The sequence below is a fragment of the Gobio gobio genome, assembly GCF_949357685.1.
Source record: "Gobio gobio genome assembly, chromosome: 17".
NCBI classification, from domain to species: Eukaryota; Metazoa; Chordata; class Actinopteri; order Cypriniformes; family Gobionidae; genus Gobio; species Gobio gobio.
This window is the reverse complement of record NC_137110.1, coordinates 9,401,065-9,421,508: the sequence shown is the minus strand read 5'-3', so window position 1 is coordinate 9,421,508 and position 20,444 is coordinate 9,401,065. Positions and strand designations below refer to the sequence as shown.

The 20,444-nt window shown below is 37.4% G+C and overlaps 1 protein-coding gene across 1 annotated transcript in view; it reads right to left on the bottom strand.

Moving 5' to 3' along the window:
* Positions 1 to 20,444, bottom strand: part of grm4 (glutamate receptor, metabotropic 4) — a 288,386-nt gene that overhangs the window by 82,161 nt on the left and 185,781 nt on the right. The window contains exons 4-6 of the mRNA XM_079841186.1: positions 10,836 to 10,971; positions 8,101 to 8,255; positions 5,107 to 5,247 (exon numbers count right to left, since the gene is read on the bottom strand). Of these exons, the coding sequence (XP_079697312.1) occupies positions 5,107 to 5,247; positions 8,101 to 8,255; positions 10,836 to 10,971 (432 nt within the window). The remainder of the gene's footprint in view (positions 1 to 5,106; positions 5,248 to 8,100; positions 8,256 to 10,835; positions 10,972 to 20,444) is intronic.

The following is a 20,444-nucleotide window of genomic DNA, read 5'->3' as shown; positions in this document are numbered from 1 at the left end:
CCAACCAAAAGGAACACTAATCACCATAAAAGTTTTAGGAAATCAACATGAATTTGTGAAGTTAACTTGTGACGTTATCCCAAATATTTTAGTTGTATTGTCAATAACATTCAAGATGACTGGAAAATGACTGCAGAAGTGGAGGAAATTTGTGAAAAGTCTATTAAGAAATGTCCACCTCAAAAAAATATTGGCCGCCTGCCTGCCCGGCCGTTTTTTTTATTTTTATTTTTTTGCTTTGGCAAAATGGTACTCAAACCAGTCAAGTAATGTTTACTTGGGTATTCTGAGTAACAAATGCATAACATGCAAATAGTTCAGATTACTAAATTGCTTTAAGTAAGTTCAACAAATTATTGGACATTAAGTAAAATTAACTAAAAAGTCTTAGTAAGAACAACTGTTGGATTTTTCATTTGATTGACATTACAGTTGATTAATATAATTTGTCCTTGCTTAATAAAAGTATTTAAAAAATCTTACTGACACCTAAAAATGCAATTTCAAGCTTTTAAATCAATAAAACAATAAGGCCATTTGATTTTGGGGTCAGATCTTGATATTGAATCTATAATGAATGTGACAAGACAAGAAAAGTTAGCATTTTCGCTATATTAGGCATACGAATAAGAATGAATGTGTGTGCATTTTAAAACAAAATTAAAAATTAAATTGATTACTAACTAATTACAATTAGAACTAGAACTTCTGTTCCCACTCTTATTTATTTATCCATTTTAATCCTTAATTTTTTTTTTTTATTAATAAATAATATATTATTAAAAGTGAAATGTTCTTAGCTCTTTACATGAACCGAACAATTTATGTAGCAACAGTTTTCCAAATGATTTACACACAAATTTGTCCGGCACGTGTTTCATGAATTAGGGCCATTGATCAAGCTGACAGCATGCCAATAAAGGGCAAAAATCAGGCTCAAGGGCCTTAAGGTAAAACAATCTATATGTGCTATTTGTGTTTTACTTTAACCGTTGACCTTTCTTAAATGAGAAATATGACATCAAATGACTTCCATATCACTCGTTTTTCTAAAGTAGCACTCTCCGACAGTGACATCAGCGGATTAAGTTTCAGCGGGGGACCTCCCTTGAGCTTGATGTGTTCTCACTGAGCTCCTACAGCATGACGCCAATGTGAGGAGGGAACGGCAAAATACTGGCAAACATTGCTGTGATTGGTTGATTACACCGTCAGTGCACGAATCCACATCAACTGGTCAAACTGATGGAACAGGACTGACTAATTACAGAGTAAACAACTCAATCATTTGGTCAACACTATTTTCGGGCACGTCCCAATCAAAGTGAACTTGCAATGACATGATCTGGGAGTGAGCTAGGTTTGTGAGCACTTAGCTTGGTTAAATTTAAGCTGCATCTCTGTGCTTGTGACCATCAGTACACCTGCAATGCTTACCAAAAAAAAGTGACTACAATAATAATAGCCAAAAACAGTTCGTGATAAATATAATACGCATTAAATACTTAATATAAACGTACAAAAATATTATAGTTAGAGATGCATCTAAAAAAATTTAAATTTTGTCCAATACCAAAAGGCAATTATTTTTAGGGTATGGCAATAATCTTAATTGCCGAGATTATACTATTTGGTCTAAATCAAAAATAAAACAATAAAATGTGTTATTTTAGTGAATTTAGGCAATATTACAAATGTACAATATAAAAAAAAATATAATGATTTCTGAAGGATCATGTGACACTGAAGACTGGAGTAATGATGCTGAAAATTCAGCTTTGCATCACAGGAATGCACTACATTTTAAAATATATTAAAATAGAAAATAATTATTTTAAACGGTAATAATATTAATGCAGTATTTTACAATATTACAGTTTTTAGTGTATTTTTGATCAAACAAATGAAGCATTGGTGAGCAGAAGAGACAAAATAAATAAATAAAAGCAATCCCAAACTTTTAAACAGTAGGGTTTAAAATATTAACTTGAATATATATATATATGTCTTATATGTCTAAAACAATAGGTAATAAGGAAATTAATTCATTTGTGTGATATGTGCAGCATGCGACTGTTGAACACGGTGCGTTTGGCGTCGGCCTCTTTCTGGGCTTAAGTTATTGCCTTTTAATATTAAACACGTCAAGCTCGTGATTTTCTTATGTCCATTCATTCGTCTCATCCTCATTATATAATGAAGAAACTTCTGTTCTATCTCTTGCCAGATGTGATGTAGGGGAGCTTTGTCATTAATGTTAGTTTTTATTTTTATTTGCAGGTTTTTAGCTTGCAGTGCTGCGTTTTCTTCACCACAACAAGACATCCTGTTATGCAGAAGACTTCTTGAATGTATTCCGAGTTTTTCCTTATTGAAAATAAGGTATTTTCACCCAAATATCCTGTGTTGGAATTTACTTGTTAATAAAGTAATGTGATAAAATGTCAACCCTGTTGTCTGTTTCTGTATTTTGCTGAATATATTTATGTTTTTAGTCATTTTTGTCTTTTGGGACAGTGAGAAATAAACAATTGTTACTACAATTTAAAATATTTAATTGGACCAACCTCACAGTTTCACTGTAAAACATTTCTCCAATTCAAAAATTTCTAGTGACTGATCACATCTAAATTTTTCAATTTGGCCAACTAAAAAATTTAGATGTGATCGGTCACTAGAAATTTTTTAATTGGAGAGGTCTGACATTTTTTACAGTGTTGGTAAATTACATTTTTTCCATTAGCTCAACATATTTCTAATTGAGCCCATGTTAACAGGCTGTTGCCACAATGGATAAAATTCAATTCACAGAAATTCAATTTGGCTAATTGAAAATTTTAGGTGTGACCAGTCGCTAGAAAATTTTGAGTTGGGAAGATTATAAATTTTTTCCATTGGCTCAACATATTATTTCCAATTGAGCCCATGTTAACAGGCTCTTGCCACAATTGATAAAATTACATTTACAGAATTTCACTTGGGCCAATTGAAAACTTTAGATGTAAACAGTCACTAGAAAATTTTGAGTTGGGAAGATTATAAATTTTTTACAGTGTGTATATATATATATATATATATATATATATATGTATATATATATATATATATATATATATATATATATATATATATATATATATATATATATATATATATATATAGGACTGTTTTGGTTGAATATTGGCTCTATAAGCTAAATGCTGTTTCATAGGTATTTAATCAGACAACAGTTTAAATATCAAATAATAAATAATACATACTGTCTGTATAACACCTTGCATAATGTATGTAAAACCCAGCTCACAGCTAATGAAACGGATGAAAGGCAGTGATGTCATAGAATCAGCTTTGATTCATCCCCCAAATATGTTTCACAGATCCTCCATCACATTAGTCATTATCGAAAATGTCAGCTGGAATTTGGGCAAATCTGTGGGTGCCTGTTGACTCATGCATTAGCATTGTCCCTCTGAGGCTATATTTGAGGCTACGGTGTCGTCTGTCTAGATGACTAAAAAAAACAACTCCTCACTGTGCTAATGACAATGTGCAAAACAAACCCAGATTTTTCGCAGAAAGCACAGGTCCTGAATGGACAGCATGTGTGACATGCAACCGTAGGAACCATGCAAGCTAAACCTTAATGGAAAATATATGCAGATCTTGACTGTTAATCTCCATCAGCGGTTATTACAGCACTGAAAACGCCCAGACCCCGGAGACTGTCGCTATGCTACATGGAGACTCCACAGCCAGAGATAAAGGTTTGGCAAGCCACAGTTGCAGTGGCCTCCGGTTCTGAATCAGTGCTTTCAGACAAATATTACATCCTCCCTTTGAGACAAAGCTGTTAGAGGATGCGACCCAGTTAAGGCTGCATTGTATTTCAACACAAAGTCGTTTTCTTGAACTAATAAAGCTGCGCAAACAGTCTTAACACCATTTTCATTTCCCACGTGGCATAATAAATCTGCTACAATGTGCATGGCAAATGCCGAATTGTTCTTTACATGAATAATCAAACCTGATGTCAGCAGACAGTATGCGCAATACACTCGCACGTCTGCCGTGTTAGATGTGAACCCCTGGCTGTAGCAAAAGCACGCACAAAATATATTCAAACTCGAAACTACCATAAAAGAAAGAAAAAGCTGTGCTGAGTGGCATGTTTTGCATCTCATTCATGCACACGGAAAACACCCTACCATAATTTTTAATCAAGTGAATAGAAGCACTGCATTTAATCACCAATGGCTATTCAAGAACGTAAGGTAACAATGATGAATTTTCTTGTGGGCGCAGCAATTAGCATAAAGAAAAAGTGATTTATTATGTTGTGGCGGAGCGATGGATTTTGTTTCAGGCCAGATACTTCTCGCGGCACGCTAAAGGCCAGCCATTACAAGTGAGCCCACTGACAAGGATTATGCACAGTGACATTTAGCGCGCTGCGATGTTACAGTGAGCCCCTTTGCCACGGCGCATATAATTTGGCTTCCGCCGTCTGTAGGAGGTCACCGCACCGATACTGAACCGAGAGGTTAATATCCTGCCCTGCTTACTGGTGCAGTGCAGTAAGCGCTGTAATGCTTGGTAGGCTACATACTGAGAATTAGACGCGCTACCGTAGCCACCCTGGAAAAGGTCTGCTGCCGGAAACCCCTCCTCGTAAGATCGCAACCTGCACTGATTGGATGAAGCCTGAAATGTGTTGCTAGGAGTCAACCTTTCTTCACAGCCAAACGGACGGGCTCTGACCGGGGCTGAACTTGCAACTGACGGGCGGCTCTTCCCCCGAGAGAAGGCTCGAATCAATTAAAGATCATCATCACCTCTTATCCAATTGGCTGGATTGCATTGGTTCTGTGTGCTTAGTGTAGGCATGCTGCTGCTGTGCATCAGAAAACATCCGACGTAGAGCAGCTTTGCTGTGGTATGACTAATCAGACTCTGGTGTAAACAAAGGCCCATTTCAGGCGATCTGAGAACAGCAGGCCAAGTCTTTTACGATAGATTTGGCTTCTCCCTTTTCTCACTTTCTCTCTTTTATGGAGCGCTCTGAAATGGAGTGTTGCCAGAGGGAGAGGGAGAGGGAGAGATACGTACTTGTGCATTTCTTAATGCCAGATCCCTTCTTCAAGGCATGGCGGCTCAGCTTGCAGTTGAAATTGTTCTCCCAGAACTCTGCGAACCAGATATTCCTCCGGTTGTTCTCGAGCGTGCGGCTGGTGAAGTAGCGATCAAAGCCTGAGGGTAGATCGATGAGATCTGTGTCACTTTAATGCGCTCTGTCGGAGTCAAAGCTCTCAGCCAATGAGCTTCAGAGAGCAACATAATTTGCATGTAACATCATTTTTGTCTCACTGAGAATGTTCCATTTTACAATGAAAAGTTCACCCAAAAATGACAAATCTGTCATCATTTACTCGTCCTTAAGTCATTCCAAACAAGTGGATATTTTTATGTGGAATCTTCACACAGTTAGTTACCACAGCAGTTCTTTTGTTGTAAATTAATTATATTTTCATTTGATTAAATTGTTATGAATTCATGTCATTATACAATTTTTATGATAAATTCATATTGAAACATAACAGATAAAAAAATATATATAATTTGGAGAAAAATGGATGGTTTAAGGATTTCATGAGCCCTCATATTAATGTAAGCTTCCTCTGTGGAGTGTACTTATGCATTTCCTTCCTCATAAAGACTACTGTGATAATACCACATCATTCTATATCGTTATATTTGTGTTTTTCTAGGGGGAAAAATTATGATGTCATCCGAACGCACTAGGGGGTTAAACGACTTAAACTACTTTAAAGTCGAGATTTATGCGATGAAAGTCGAGTCGACGTCGACTAGACGTTGATGACGTCATTAGCCCTCTGGGGTTCTTCATTTATGGGTCACACTCAGGACCTTCGGGTCAAAAATGACCCGGAGGGCGGGATTAAGATAAAAAAGATTTGAGTAAAATCAATGAAATATATTTTTGTTTAATAATATTTTTTCTTTTCTTTTTTGGTGTTTTGAGATAATTTTGTGATTTATAATTAATATTTATGCAATGATTATGACCCATTTTTATATGTAATAAAAAATATATATATATATATATATATATATATATAATTTTTTTTACTTTTTTTTAAAAGCTGTATTTCATTTTAGAGTCAGGCCTTGGCCTCATGAAAACAATTTTTTTAATGAGATCGGTGCTATCCAGCGGACACATTGAGCATTTTTATCAAGCAATAGCACATTTTTACCACTATAGTGGATCTTGCGTTTTATAAAAAAAATAAATAAATCGTAGCTTCATCGGGATGGTCCGAAACCTGGTGACTTTATTGGTACTTGGCATATGAACACCCCAAAAAATTGGGGACAGGATTTGAAAAGTCTAAGTGGTCATAAAAAAAAATAGTCACACTCAGGACCTTTGGGTCAAAAATGACCCCCATAGGAAATGAATGGGGAATTGGCAAAAATATGAAAATACAGAGTTTTTATGTGCATACAATCTACAAATCAGCCAGGATGCAGAAAAAAAGTACTCAACAGTGAAGGGGTGAATCTCTAAAACAGCAAGAGTGCAAAACAGACAAAAAAAAACTCTCTCACACACACACACACACACACACACACTTATACACACAAAAACACACGCACACACAAAAGATAATTGTGTTTTTGTGTTTTTGTGTGTGTGTGTGTGTGTGTGTGAGTTTTTTTGTCTGTTTTGCACTCTTGATATTTTAGAGATTCACCCCTTCACTGTTGAGTCCTTTTTTTCTGCCTTTTTTACAACCACTTAGACTTCTCAAATCCTTTTCCCAATTTTTTGGGTGTTCATATACCAAGTACCAATAAAATCACCAAGTTTTGGACCATCCCGATGAAGCTACGATTTTTTTTTTAAATTATAAAACGCTTCGGGTCATTTTTGACCCGAAGTACCCCAGAGGGTTAATTAACAAATAAGCCTGAACCTTGAGCTGAGTCGCGAACGTGGGTTTTCTTGTGCACAGGACACCTATGGCATATATGATAGCGCGGCCCAAATGGTTATTGCTCCTCCAACATAACAGCTATTTTTAATCAGTCATTTTGTCTTTGGGTTGTTATATTTCTCACATATTTCTACTCGTTCTGAATCAGATACAGATAAAGTAGCACAATAAAGATTAGTACATTATGAATGCATTAGAGAGCGATTGCGTGTGAATTAATTCCACCTGGTAGCGTCTTTCTACTAATGGGGAAGAAATATAGGCTAGAACTTTTAAGTTTCTAAGCTATTTTATTGATAAATCACAGACCAGTGTTGACAATACAGTCTGCAATCTCCACGTGATGCGTGAGCTATGTGTGTGCGTTACAATGCAGCACCCATTAGTTTAGAACGCCGATAAACTTACGTGTACAATAAGCTGTTTAAAACGTGCCGATCAATTTTAAGCATCCAGATGGCATGATCAAACCTGTCGTTTGGAGAGCTCTCTAAGTATGAATCTATTTCTCATTTTAACTGCTGGGAACAGAGCGTGCATGTCAGGGAATGGCTTTTCCTTTTGCGCCCTCTCTGTAGGCCAGCGACTAGTGGCAGGGCATTAAAGTTGACTAATCGATTAGTCAACTAGTCGGTGCAACCCCTAAAACGCATCATATTTAATGGAGGCTTTTCAGTGAATTATGACTTGCATTTTGGACCGTTGACCACACAAAACCATTAAACGGCTTTGGAAGACTTGGAATAAAAGCACACAAGTCCATTGACCATTTCTATGGTGCTCTTTTAGAGCTCGATGGACCTTTTTTTTTGTATGGAAAAGTGCTGGATGAGGATACTTCAATGATACATCCTTTTTTGTGTTCCACTGAAGAAAGAAAGTTATATTTGGAGGAATGTTTGTATTCGAGTGAACTATTCTTTTAACACTGTGCATGCATCATAACTTGTTATGATTATTAAATGCATCACCAGTAGCTAATGTGTTGTCATAAGACATTAAGCACACGCTCTGGTTCAGAACTGCTCTCTAATGGAGGAGAGCAACCACTGACAAGTAGAGGATTTAATCTGTCACTTGCCTTTGATGGACAGTCGTTTGGGTAGGATGGTGACAGCTCCCTCGGCCATTTCCTCCTGGTGAAGCACTGGCGAGATCTTCGAGCCCCAGCTATCTGACCCCACCCACAGGAAGTGACCCGTCTGATTGGCTTTTTTTGCTGCCAGCAGTAGCCGCCTGTTAAAAGATGAGTGGCAGTTTCCATAAAAAGTTGAATATAGGCTTTGCTCCCATGCAGGCTCTGAGTCACATCAACTCTAATTACTTGTTTGCAATTATTGTCTAAACTCTGCGGTGCTTTGGTGATTCTCCATTTACAGTAACTGCAAATCAATGTGTTATTGAAAGGTCAGTATTGACAATGCTCAGCGCTGAAATTTTCTAAGCATTCTCCGTCAGGCACAGTAGCAATTGATGTCAAAATTAGTCATGCACAACTGACAGCAAAAGCATTTCCCCAAGATAATAATGGCTCAATAAAGTACGTTTCAGGCGGCGCACACAAAATCATTTTCTGTCTTTTAAACAGACACGGCGTCTTCACATACAGAGTGTTTCCATAAGCCGTGGAATACATTTTCCTGGCTTATTTGCTAGTAACTTATCAACATTTTAATAACCGTATTAAAATTCACCCACATCTTCGGCGGCTACGCCCTCGCTGCAATTTACATACATTAAACATGAGACCCCATTCCCAAAACATTTTACTTGCAAAATGAAGCATTAACTACAGGGGGGTGGACAATGAAACTGAAACACCTGGTTTTAAACTACAACGTCTTATTAGTATGGTGCCTCCTTTTGCAGCCAATACAGCATCAATTTGTCTTGGGAATGACAGATACAAGTCCTTCACAGTGGCCAGAGGGAGCCATTCCTCTTCCAGAACGGTGGCCAGGTCAATATGTGATGCTGGTGGAGGAAAACGTTTTCTGATTTGCTCCTCCAAAATACCCCAAAGTGGTTCAAAATATTTAGATCCGGATACTGTGCAGGCCATGGGAGATGTTCAACGTCACATTCATGTTCATCAAACCATTCTGTCACAAGTCTTGCTGTGTGTATTGATGCATTATCATGCTGATATACGCCACCCACTTTAGGGTACACTTTTCAACCATTAGGTGCACATGGACTTCCAGAATGGTTTGGTAGTCCTTGGCAGCCCATCATGCACAGTAGGGAATGCCATGATATTGCAGCCCAAACCGTCACTGATCCACCCCGTGCTTCATTCTAGGCACGAAACAATCCAGTGTTAAGCCTCTCAAGGGCTTCTCCAAAAAGTAACTCCCTCAAATGTGGGAAAGACAGTGGACTCGGAGAACAATACGTGTTTCACATTGTCCACATCCCAAGAGTTGCACATTTGGCACTGGCACGAGTGACCAAAGGTTAGGCTACAGAAACCCGACCATGACTAATGACTCTGTGGAGCTCAAAACAAGGTGTGCATTTAATTCTGCAGTGAGTTGGGCGGCTGTGGTTTTGTTTTATTTGGATACAATCCGGGTTAGTACCTGGACATCCCTTTGAGACAGCTCCCTCTTGCATCGACAGTTACTCCTGTTGGATGTGGTTCATCCTACGTGGTGGTATGCCGACATTCCCCTGGATACCGTAGCTCTCGATACACCACAAAGACTTCCTATCCTGGTCACAGATGAGCCAGCGAGACACGCACCAACCATTTGTCCTTTTTTGAACTGTGACATGTCTCCCATTATGTCATGTGGATTGCAACATTTTGTGTACAGCTGTGTTATTGCTCTGCTAATTCAACCTGCACACTCTGCTCTCGCTGATGGAATGTAAAATCAATGAAGATTGGCCACCAGGTCACACACATATATAGGCATGAAACCTCAAACACTATATTGGCCAGTATTTCAGTTTCATTGTCCAACCCCTGTACAAGAGAAGCCTAACCGAATTCATAAACCCATTTGGCTATTGGTTAATATCAATCAACAATCCGCATGGCAAAGGTGACACCAGCTGAAAAGGAAACTTGAAGCAAGTTATTACATTCTAATGAAAGATATCTTTGGAATATCGTGCAACATAAAATCAAGACCATGTACAAAAGTACAAAGGGTCCATTTTGAATTCATCATGATGTGTCGAATTATCTTTTTTTTTATTAGGAAAAACATACTTTCTGAATTACAGGTGCATCGATGTGATTGTGGATAAACAAGCCATTATGATCTCAAGGACAATGGCTGACAAACAATAATTAGTGAAGCATGATTAAACAGTCATCCTGTATGCTCAAGCAAGCAACAAATTGAAAAAGTTTGACCATAATTATTCCTTCAAATTAAAAGAATTATTATTCAATGGATGTCTAATAGCACATTTAAGTGAAGGCTTTTTGTAAATTTTCATGAGAACAGCTGGGTTCTAATAGTTCTGATTAGGTACTCCAGGTGCTCAGTGCTGGGGCGTTTTAGATGTTCCCATGGGGCAAAATTAAACGTGTTATAATAGAGGTCAGGGAAATGAGTTTATCACCTCCCTGCAAAGTCCTTGTTATGTATTTCAAATGTTAGATTAGAAAGCAAGACACATTTTGGTGCTTGTTTTATTACATTTGTAACTCTGCAGAAACAAATTAATAGCAGAAATTAGTTTAACTGCTTCACCGTAGCTACAATAATGAACTTATACTATATAACTTTTACAGGAAAAATTAAAATAGTGTAATCCTTCAAGGTAGTTGCTCATTTAAAAATAAATGATTATACTCACTTTATATCATCCTCGTTTGCAAATATAATAACAACCCTTGCATTCGGATTTTCTCCCAGTCGCTGAATTATCTTATCAAACTCTCCTGGTTTTGGCTCACGGGGGATTTTCACCGACTGTGAGATACACACAGTTCCTGTGAAAGAAAAAAAAAGTGTCATTATTACTTAGTTGCAAGATAAAGAACAACACATTGAAAAACTCCCATCGAACAGCTTATTATGGGTAGTCCTGTCCAAACTCATGGCACTGGTTGAGGGAAACATTGCTACGTTCGGCAGCTCAAATATATTCTGTAAAAATAGGCATTTGTTACCGTAAGGAGCCATTTCAAACTGATCTGACCTTTAAAAATGACTTGGTGGAGTAACCTAGCGCAGAATCTATTCAAATATATACTAAATCATATTTTCCACTAGAATAAAACCAGTTCATTTAGATATTACAACAAAAATCACCTTTTGGGTTAACTAACAAAAATTTTTTAGTGTGCTCGAATAAAACCATGTTCTAAACGCACTACAGAGCCACAGTGTTTATAGATACTCTACGATGAAGTCAAGTGGCTTGATTTATCCTTATCATTTAATCAGCACAGTCGACTGAGATCAATACCAGACCCCCTAAGACTAGGGCCAAGACCTGCTGGTCCAAGGGACCTGAAAAATAGAAGATACTGAATGTATTGCTGCATTTAATCAATAAGTTACTTTGTATAGTGACTAAGTAGCCATTCAGAGCTGTGGAATTGTCTGTAATGTCTGCCTGTGCTGGAGGTAATTAGGTACAGTATATTAGAACTAGACTGTGAGACTTTCAGAGAACATAATCTGAGAACCTTATCCAGTCTATGACTTACATTTTGAAACCCAGAACAAGATTGAGTTGAGCCTGTATATTAAAGAGATATAGTTAGGTTTGGGTACCGTTCACATTTTAACTGGTACCGGTAACGGTACCTGAAATTCGTCACCTGGACCCAACGGTACCTTTTTTACTTTAGGGATACATCAATAACTGTAAAGAAACTGTATAGAAGTGTTATTGACATTATGCCAGAGCTGCCTTGGTCTCTGTCTGCCATTTTCTGTGATGTTTGTTTACTGTAATATTTACAAGTAAATTGTAGGCTACTAGCTACTTAAAGCTGCACTATGTAACTTTTCTGTTCGCCTATTCAAAACAAAGGCGTAGCGGGACTTTTACTATGCCACAGTCGCCGGCGCCACTTCCGCTTTTCCGGTCATGAGTATGAGGTAACGCATACTATGACGTTACTCTGTGCGTTCGCGCGGCGGCTGCTATGACATTCTGCACACTGCAGTTAGAGTAAAGCGTTTCTGCAAAATAAAACCGGAAACCAAGGGTAATGCAGATATGACGCAATTGACAGGCAACTCCCTCACTCGTCCCGGTTCCTTGGTTAAAATAGCAATTTTTTCACGATTTACAAAGAGTTGAAAACATTTGGGATATTATAAGTACTTAATTGAACAAACTATATAACACTGGCCTAGTGGTTTTTGGATGTTTTAAATGAAAAATTCATAAAAACAACCATTACTATAATTTTTTTCTGTGTTGTGTATTTTATGGTAATCAAATGAATCCATAAAATATTAATTTATCTTTTAACTTAATTAAACAAACTTCTTTGTCAAACAAAGTGCTGCACAACTGAGCTTTATACTGCTAAAATTAAAACATGGAAGAAAAATGTTGATTTATTACTTTAAAAAAAAAAGTTTTGATAATTTATTATTTTTATTATTATTGTGTTAGTATTATTATTATTATTATTATTACACTGAGACGCATCTAAATTCTACTGTACAACAGTAATATATTTGTCAAGTTAAACCAAACTTTTATTTTGATGGGTTGCCGTGAAGACCTTTGAGTTTATGTGTGTTTATGACATGACCAAGCGGCAACCTCCTCCAGTTTCTCTTGAAGCCCATACGGAAGTGACTTAACTGCAATTAATCAACTGGCCACTAGGGAAAGGCTCCAAAAGAGAGCAGAATCTCATTGAGCCCCATGTAAAAAAAAAAAAACATTTTTACAACCTGGTACAAATTGTGGTTTTGGTTTATATATATCTAATTTTGCCTTTCATCATGACAACTGTGAGGGGGGTGAATTATGAATTATGTTGTTCCAAACCTGTATGTATAAAAAAACTTGGTTTGGAACAACTTGAGGGTGAGTAAATGATGACAGAATTTTCATTTTGGGGTGAACTATCAATTTAAAGGCAAAGCTAAATGTGATATTTATTATAATGGGTTTATGGGAAGATTGTTTCAAAAGTTATATTTTTAAAGCCAAATGTTAAAAAATTATGGTTTTCCCTCTTGTTAAATGGTAGAAAAATCTGGATGTTCTATAATTCTCGGAACCCTAGTGTGTTAAAGTTTTGCTCAGCTGGATCCTTAAATTGCATCAGTTCTCATTATGAATTTATTGTTTTGTTATCTTGTACTTTACTGTGTTTAACAAATATGCAAACTCTTTTGTTTTAGTCTTTTGTTGTAGAAAGTCTAATCTTTACCATCTCCAACCTATCTTCCTTTCACAGATGACTTGAATTAACCTTGTGTCATATCAGCAAATAGTCATATGCAAATTAACTGAAAAAAAACATGCATAATAATAAGCTCATTACACTTCACATATCCTTTCTGAGAAAACACAGAGCCCTTGTAAACTTCCACACAAACCAATAGTTGCCGTTCCAAGGAGAGGGCGTTTTCAAAGCGTTTGACCCGTCCTCGCTGAGAGACGAACACTGATTTGCATTAAAGGCGCTAATTAGACAGAAAAGAGAACCCTCAAAGATGCCATATGGAGAGGCTTCCTAACGGCAGGAGTCTTGCAGTCAGTTGCAGCCCTCTGCTGTGTGCATATGCTACATTGAGTCAGGAGGTATTTTGAATGACTGAGGGCCTCAAGGTAAGAACTCCACATGTCACTGAATGAGACAACATTGAAGCAGACTTGGACACACAGTGAAACAATTGTTTTATTATATTTTAAAAGAAAGTATTTTAGAGTAGAAAAATGGGTAGCACTTTCGTATGGAGAACACATATTCACTATTAACTGCAACTTTTGCCTCAATAAACTCCTAATTTATTGTTTCTTAATAGTTAGTAAGGTAGTTTTTGTAGCGTATTGGGTAGGTTTAAGGGATATAGAATATTGTCATGCAGAATAAGGCATTAATATGTGCTTTATAAGTACTAATAAACAGCCAAATGTCCTAGTAATATGCATGCTAATAACCAACTAGTTAATAGCAAGAAGTGAGTGCTAAAATAAAGTGTTATCGAAAAATGTAAAATACAATAAAACGTTTAAATACTTTCACCATGAAAACAAAACTGGCTTTTCTTTTTAAAGGAATATTGCAGTATTTACTGTAAAAGATTTATCTGTGCACATCATTTTTTTATTTTTTTTATTCATGTGCCCTTGTAATCTTTAATCAAAATAACTTCCCCTTGCACTTGGAGCGACATCTCTTCTCTTCTCTAATGATGTGTCTACTGGTGCGAGAGCGGGACAAGCTGTCACTCACAAGAGATCGCAGTAATAGCAAACCACAATGATACAATAATCCAATCAATTCCTGACGGACAGAATCAAGTCGCATCCCAATTTTATTTCTTGTTAGAAAAACAGTTTCACTCAGATATACATCACAATAGGGAAGAAAAGACTATCGCAACTTCTGTTTCATGCCAACTTGCAATGTGTCTACTACCAAACATAATTGTTAAAACAAAGGCGGACGGACGGACGGACGGACGGACGGACATAGATAGAGATAGATAGATAGATAGATAGATAGACAGACAGACAGACAGACAGACAGACAGACAGACAGACAGACAGACAGACAGACAGACAGACAGACAGGTAGGTAGACAGACAGACAGACAGACAGACAGGTAGGTAGGTAGGTAGGTAGGTAGGTAGGTAGGTAGGTACAGACAGACAGACAGACAGACAGACAGACAGACAGACAGACAGACAGACAGACAGACAGACAGACAGACAGACAGACAGACAGACAGATAGATAGATAGATAGATAGATAGATAGATAGATAGATAGATAGATAGATAGATAGATAGATAGATAGATAGATAGATGATAGATAGATAGATAGATAGATAGATAGATAGATAGATAGATAGATAGATAGATAGATAGATAGATAGATAGATAGATAGATAGATAGATAGATAGATAGATAGATAGATAGATAGATAGATAGATAGATAGATAGATAGATAGATAGATAGATAGATAGATAGATTCATAGATAGATTCATAGATAGATTCATAGATAGATTCATAGATAGATAGATTCATAGATAGATAGATTCATAGATAGATAGATTCATAGATAGACAGACAGACATAATGATTGTTCCAAGCAGGTTTCCCAAACCTTCCCATCTGCCATTGTTTGTCCCGCCTCAAACTCACACCATTGACTAATGCAATTGAGAATTGTACTCAAATGGTTATGTTCACTCACAGTGCCTGTTGTAATAGAATTATACGTTAATCAAATTTAGCTTATTTATTTTAATGGGAATAAATGGCTTTGTAAAAAGAACAAATGGTGTTTTGATGCATTCAAGCACGTCTTGCATGAATTGACCAAAATATGTACAAGCATTTCCAGCGGGGTCATATTTGGTGCTTAATCAAATATAACGAACAGCAGGAGGGGTGATCTGAGAACAGATGGGTACTGACAAGATGGAGAAACTGACTGAGTTATATGAGTTCTTTGTGTGGGTAGGTCAGTTTTCTATTTTTTTTACTTCTTTTTTTTGGAACCAACTTCCTAAACAGATTGAAAGGAGCTTGTTTTGTGTCCATGGAAACTTATGGCATGAGCAGTGTCTTAGGAAACGTCTAATAAAGTAGAAGTAACAATAATTTGATAATGCAAATAGAGATAAAATGTTCTTTCGAATTGGAACATCTATTATATCCAGGGGTTTAGGGTTTGGCTGTTAATATAGCCCAATTAGCCCCTAATGGCTATTAGATATTAAAAAAGAAAGAAAGAAAGAAAGAAAGAAAGAAAGAAAGAAAGAAAGAAAGAAAGAAAGAAAGAAAGAAAGAAAGAAAGAAAGAAAGAAAGAAAGAAAGAAAGAAAGAAAGAAAGAAAGAAAGAAAGAAAGAAAGAAAATCTAACTTCTTGATTCAAAAGTAAACACATAAACACAAGAAAATTGCATGTCAAAACATTTCATTAGGAGTCTTTTGGGAAATATATAAGACAAAAAGAGCCTCAACCTAATGTTGTAAGAAAGCTCTAATAATAGCAATGACACATTCATATTCAAGCTCTGAGTCAATGTGACAGGATGTCAGAACTTGATCCTCTGATTTATGGCAGAGTCAATTATCCTTTCCAGACACATTGTGAAAAAAAGATAAAGAGAAGATACTAACAAAGCATCCATATGTTTTAGCAGCCTGTCTTCGCTTACAATTAAAGGGACAGTTCACCTGTCATGATCCCAGCCTGTGTTTCCCTGGCTAAATCCGAAATCGCCCCCTAAACCCTCATTCACTATTCCCTACGTTAGTCCACTAATACAGTTCACTTGAAGGAGTGAATGAAAACGAGCCACTGTGTGTACATTGGCTGTACACTCGTTATTGCGGTGCAATGTGGGATTGAATGAGTGCACTCAATAATGCCCATATGGTTTCGGACACGACTACAAATGGCTGTCTCCTCAAATAGTGCCCTATTTGAGGGTATAGGGGGCGATTTCGGATTCAGCCCCTGTCTTGTGAGGACTTTTGTTATTTTCTGTCTTGTGCCATGTTTTGTAGTTCTTTGTAGTTTTTTGTGATGATTAGTCTTCACCAGGTGTTGCCTATTAGCCACTCCCCCTTGCTATCTTGTTAACCTTGTTTCCTTTTGTGTATATATGCCCCAGTGCTTCAGTTGTTGTTTGTCGTCGTTGCTCCTGTATGTGTGTTCCTGTTGTTGCGCGCCTCCCTGTTTTTGGATACCCTTGTTCTTGGATTTATGTTGATGTTGTTTGTAGTGATGGGCAGGCCGAGGCTTTGTGAAGCACTGAAACAGTTGAAGCAAATGTGCCATATTGTTTCAAAGCTTCGAATCAATCCGACACCCGTCTCTACGGCGACACCTTGTGGTCACTTGCATGTGTTGATCTGAAATAACCTTGACAATGATCAAAAATGAAAAATATTTTTTTAACATCTGTCTGACAACTACATGATCTTGGTTTTGTAACCTGTAGCCTCTTCATTGTGAATAACTATGTTTTTTTTGGTCGTGAAAAATTAACATTAATAAAATAAATAAAGCCAAAATGCGTCACATTTATTACATAACATTTTAATTCAAAAATATAATTTGCTCTGCTGTTGAAGGACTTAGCCGACTTCTTTTTTTACATATCATTTCTCCAGCCTTTGAAAAAGATCCTCTCACAAGGGACACTTGTTGCTGGAATGCACAAATAATTTTTTTAGCAAGTACATAAAAAAATGAGGGAAAATCACTAGTATCACTGCTATCACTGCATCACTGCTATCACTGCATCACTGCTATCACAAAATCTCTCTCCTCTCACAAAAACCCACGAGGTGAAGATGGATTAACATCACTTTTAAACTGTGGGGAATTAGGTTCATAAAGATGTGTGACTGTGTGGTTTGTTCCCGCCCCTTTCAATCAAACGCAGTTTCGACAGGCGCCACCAGATGAAACACTTGAAGCTTCATTTAGCCATAGTCACGTGACATGGGTGTTTTGAAGCACAGTTCGGAGCAGTGTTTCGAAAACATCTGCCCTTCGGGATCTCGACAAAGCGCCGAAACGTCAGTTTCGCGTCAGCCATCCCTAGTAGTTTGTTAATAAATCGTTCATGCTGCATTGGATTCTCACACAGCCTCAATCCATTTGACATCACCCAAAATGTTTTTTTTTTTTTTTTTTGACAATTTATTCACCCTCATCTCATTTCAAACCTGTCTGACTGTCTATTGTTAGTGGGGGGGGGGGGCAAGAGACAAGAGAATTCTGAACAATTTTCTGGTGGCCATTTCCATTCAATTGCATTAAACATGGACGGTCATAGAAGCTTCAAACAGGACAAGAAATCAGGTCTCCTAAAAAGTTGTGCACTATAAGCCTATGTGAAAACAGACGGAAATGAAAGGCAAGTAAATTAGTCATTTTCAGTGAAACACTCATTGAAATAGCTTATATCAAATCAGAGATTTTCTATTGTTCCCATTTACTAGAGAAAAGGAAGCTGATGCATTATTTCTACAGTTCTAAAGTAGCACACAATGGAAGGGGAAAAAAGTTGTTTGTCTTCTTCCTTTAAGCAAAAGTTTTAGCTTAGGATTTGAGACTTTATGCCTCTGTCTGGGTTTACCGTGTTCGATTTAAAAGGGACGACAGCGTCGCATTTTCACTAGTGACTGGATGTCTGTCATGTTTTCCTCAAGAACTCCCACAGACTTCAACATGATAAAGAACCCTAGCAATCCACAACGTCAACTGGGATATCTAACTTGGATATATATATTTCAAAAATCCCTTTTAGCAGGGCACTTTTATCAACAGAATCCTTACTGCATTTGCACCTCGCCTGGAATGAGGCATACGCGCGTGGCTTCTGAGAACAGCCTGAGCAGAATCGCAAAGGAGAGAAAACGTCAGGCTGAATCTCGTGCGTGATATATAATAATCTACATGTTTGTCTCCAGTAATTATGAAGGTTATAATTATTGATCCGTTATTACAAAAGCCTTAGGTAACTCACCATATGACTAACCTCCCTCTTGATTAGATTTACCAGGGCCTCAGAGGTTTCTATTTGGATCTCCACATGGAATCAATTACAGCAGGCAAATCTTATTTATCAAATATTGTAGATTTATGTATGCTGAGAGCAGCGTAGGCTGTTTACTTTGTTATTGTGCCATGCTGCGGCTGAAGATTGCTCATCACTCAGCGGTGGCCCAAGTCAACTCCACGGTACCACTGGGCAACCATTTTCCATGGTGATGTATGCTAGTGGCAGTCACCTTTCAAAACTCACCAAATCTATTCCTTCATTTCAGAATTCGACCCTTCAAGGTCCCTCAGCAGCAGGCGCATTATAAATTTGGCCCATTACTGGAACCCAGAAGATATTGAAAATATCGAATGAGGTTCTGCTTGAAGGAGAGTCAACAAAGAGAACCGGTGCAGTATGTTTCCCCTCAATGTCTCAGATGATCTTGTGCGGTAGACGACTTATCGCACACAAACATGTTCATTTGATTACCGTGAACCAACTGCGGTATTAGATAACACACTCAGTTATAGACATTACAAGCAAATAACCAATATCGATACAGAATTAGGATGTCACAAAGCCCTCCTTTGAAAACAGACTAAAAAGACAGAGGAGAAAAACAGTGAGGCGTTTCGCAAACATAGTGTTTTTCAGCTTTGTCCCTGGAGGCAGGACTGAAGACTGAATTGAATCATGTGTTGGTCAGGGCAGGAACAAAAAAAAAATTGGAAAGCCTTCGGGTATGGAATTTAATAGTGCTGTGTTACGCCCTATAGGTATGCTTGAGTCTGTAGGGAATGATAAACAAATCATAAGACGATCCAACATTATGTGGCAAAGAGGTGGCTCTTCATGTCCATCATTCAAAATGTATGAGCTAAGGTTAGTATATGGTCACCGTAATCAAACATCCATAGCCTACGGACCCTCAATATAACAAGGTCTCTTTACTCTGGGTGTTTTCTCTGAGGAGATGAGGGAGGCAGTGCGAGTAAACACAGAGAGTAAAAACAAAAATGCTGACTAATGGTTAGAAAAAGGTGACTATCGATAATATAAATAATTAATAATGTTCATTTTACTCTATTATTGCAGTTATTCCTTTTGAAGCAATGTCAAAAATGTATAAAGTTGTATTTCTATAAACAACACGTTCTCACTCCCAACCTGTCACATATTGACGCTTGGTCAGTACCCCTCGGCGTTTTAACACACAGGGTACTCCATTAGCGTCAATTTTTTTTCGTTGTTTGCCTTATGTGTCAGATCGAAATGCATTTGATTCTTTGCATTTGTAAAAGTAGAAATGATTTTATAAATATTTATAGGCTACTTTTATATTTTGGATCAACTAACCCCACTCCTACCCTAAACCTACCCACTTCTAAACAAAATAAAACACGTAAAACAGGTAAAAAGTACAGTCACAGGTATTTATAGCAAAAACTGACCAAAAACAGACAAAAGTATCAACTCGTGTCGCATTCCAAGTCTTCTGAAGCCATTCATCTTTATGTAAAGAACAGAGTTGATCTTAATGTTTTAATTGCTGAAATGATGATCCCGCCGCTCCGTGAACGCAACGCACTCATTCATATCTCATTCAAAAGATACACCCGACTTTTTAGCATGACACAATCGGTCACGAGACACACGAGAGCCAATGACATTTTACAATCAAAGCTGACGTAATGACACAATTGGTCAGGGGACATACGAGAGCCAATGCAATTTCACTATCAAA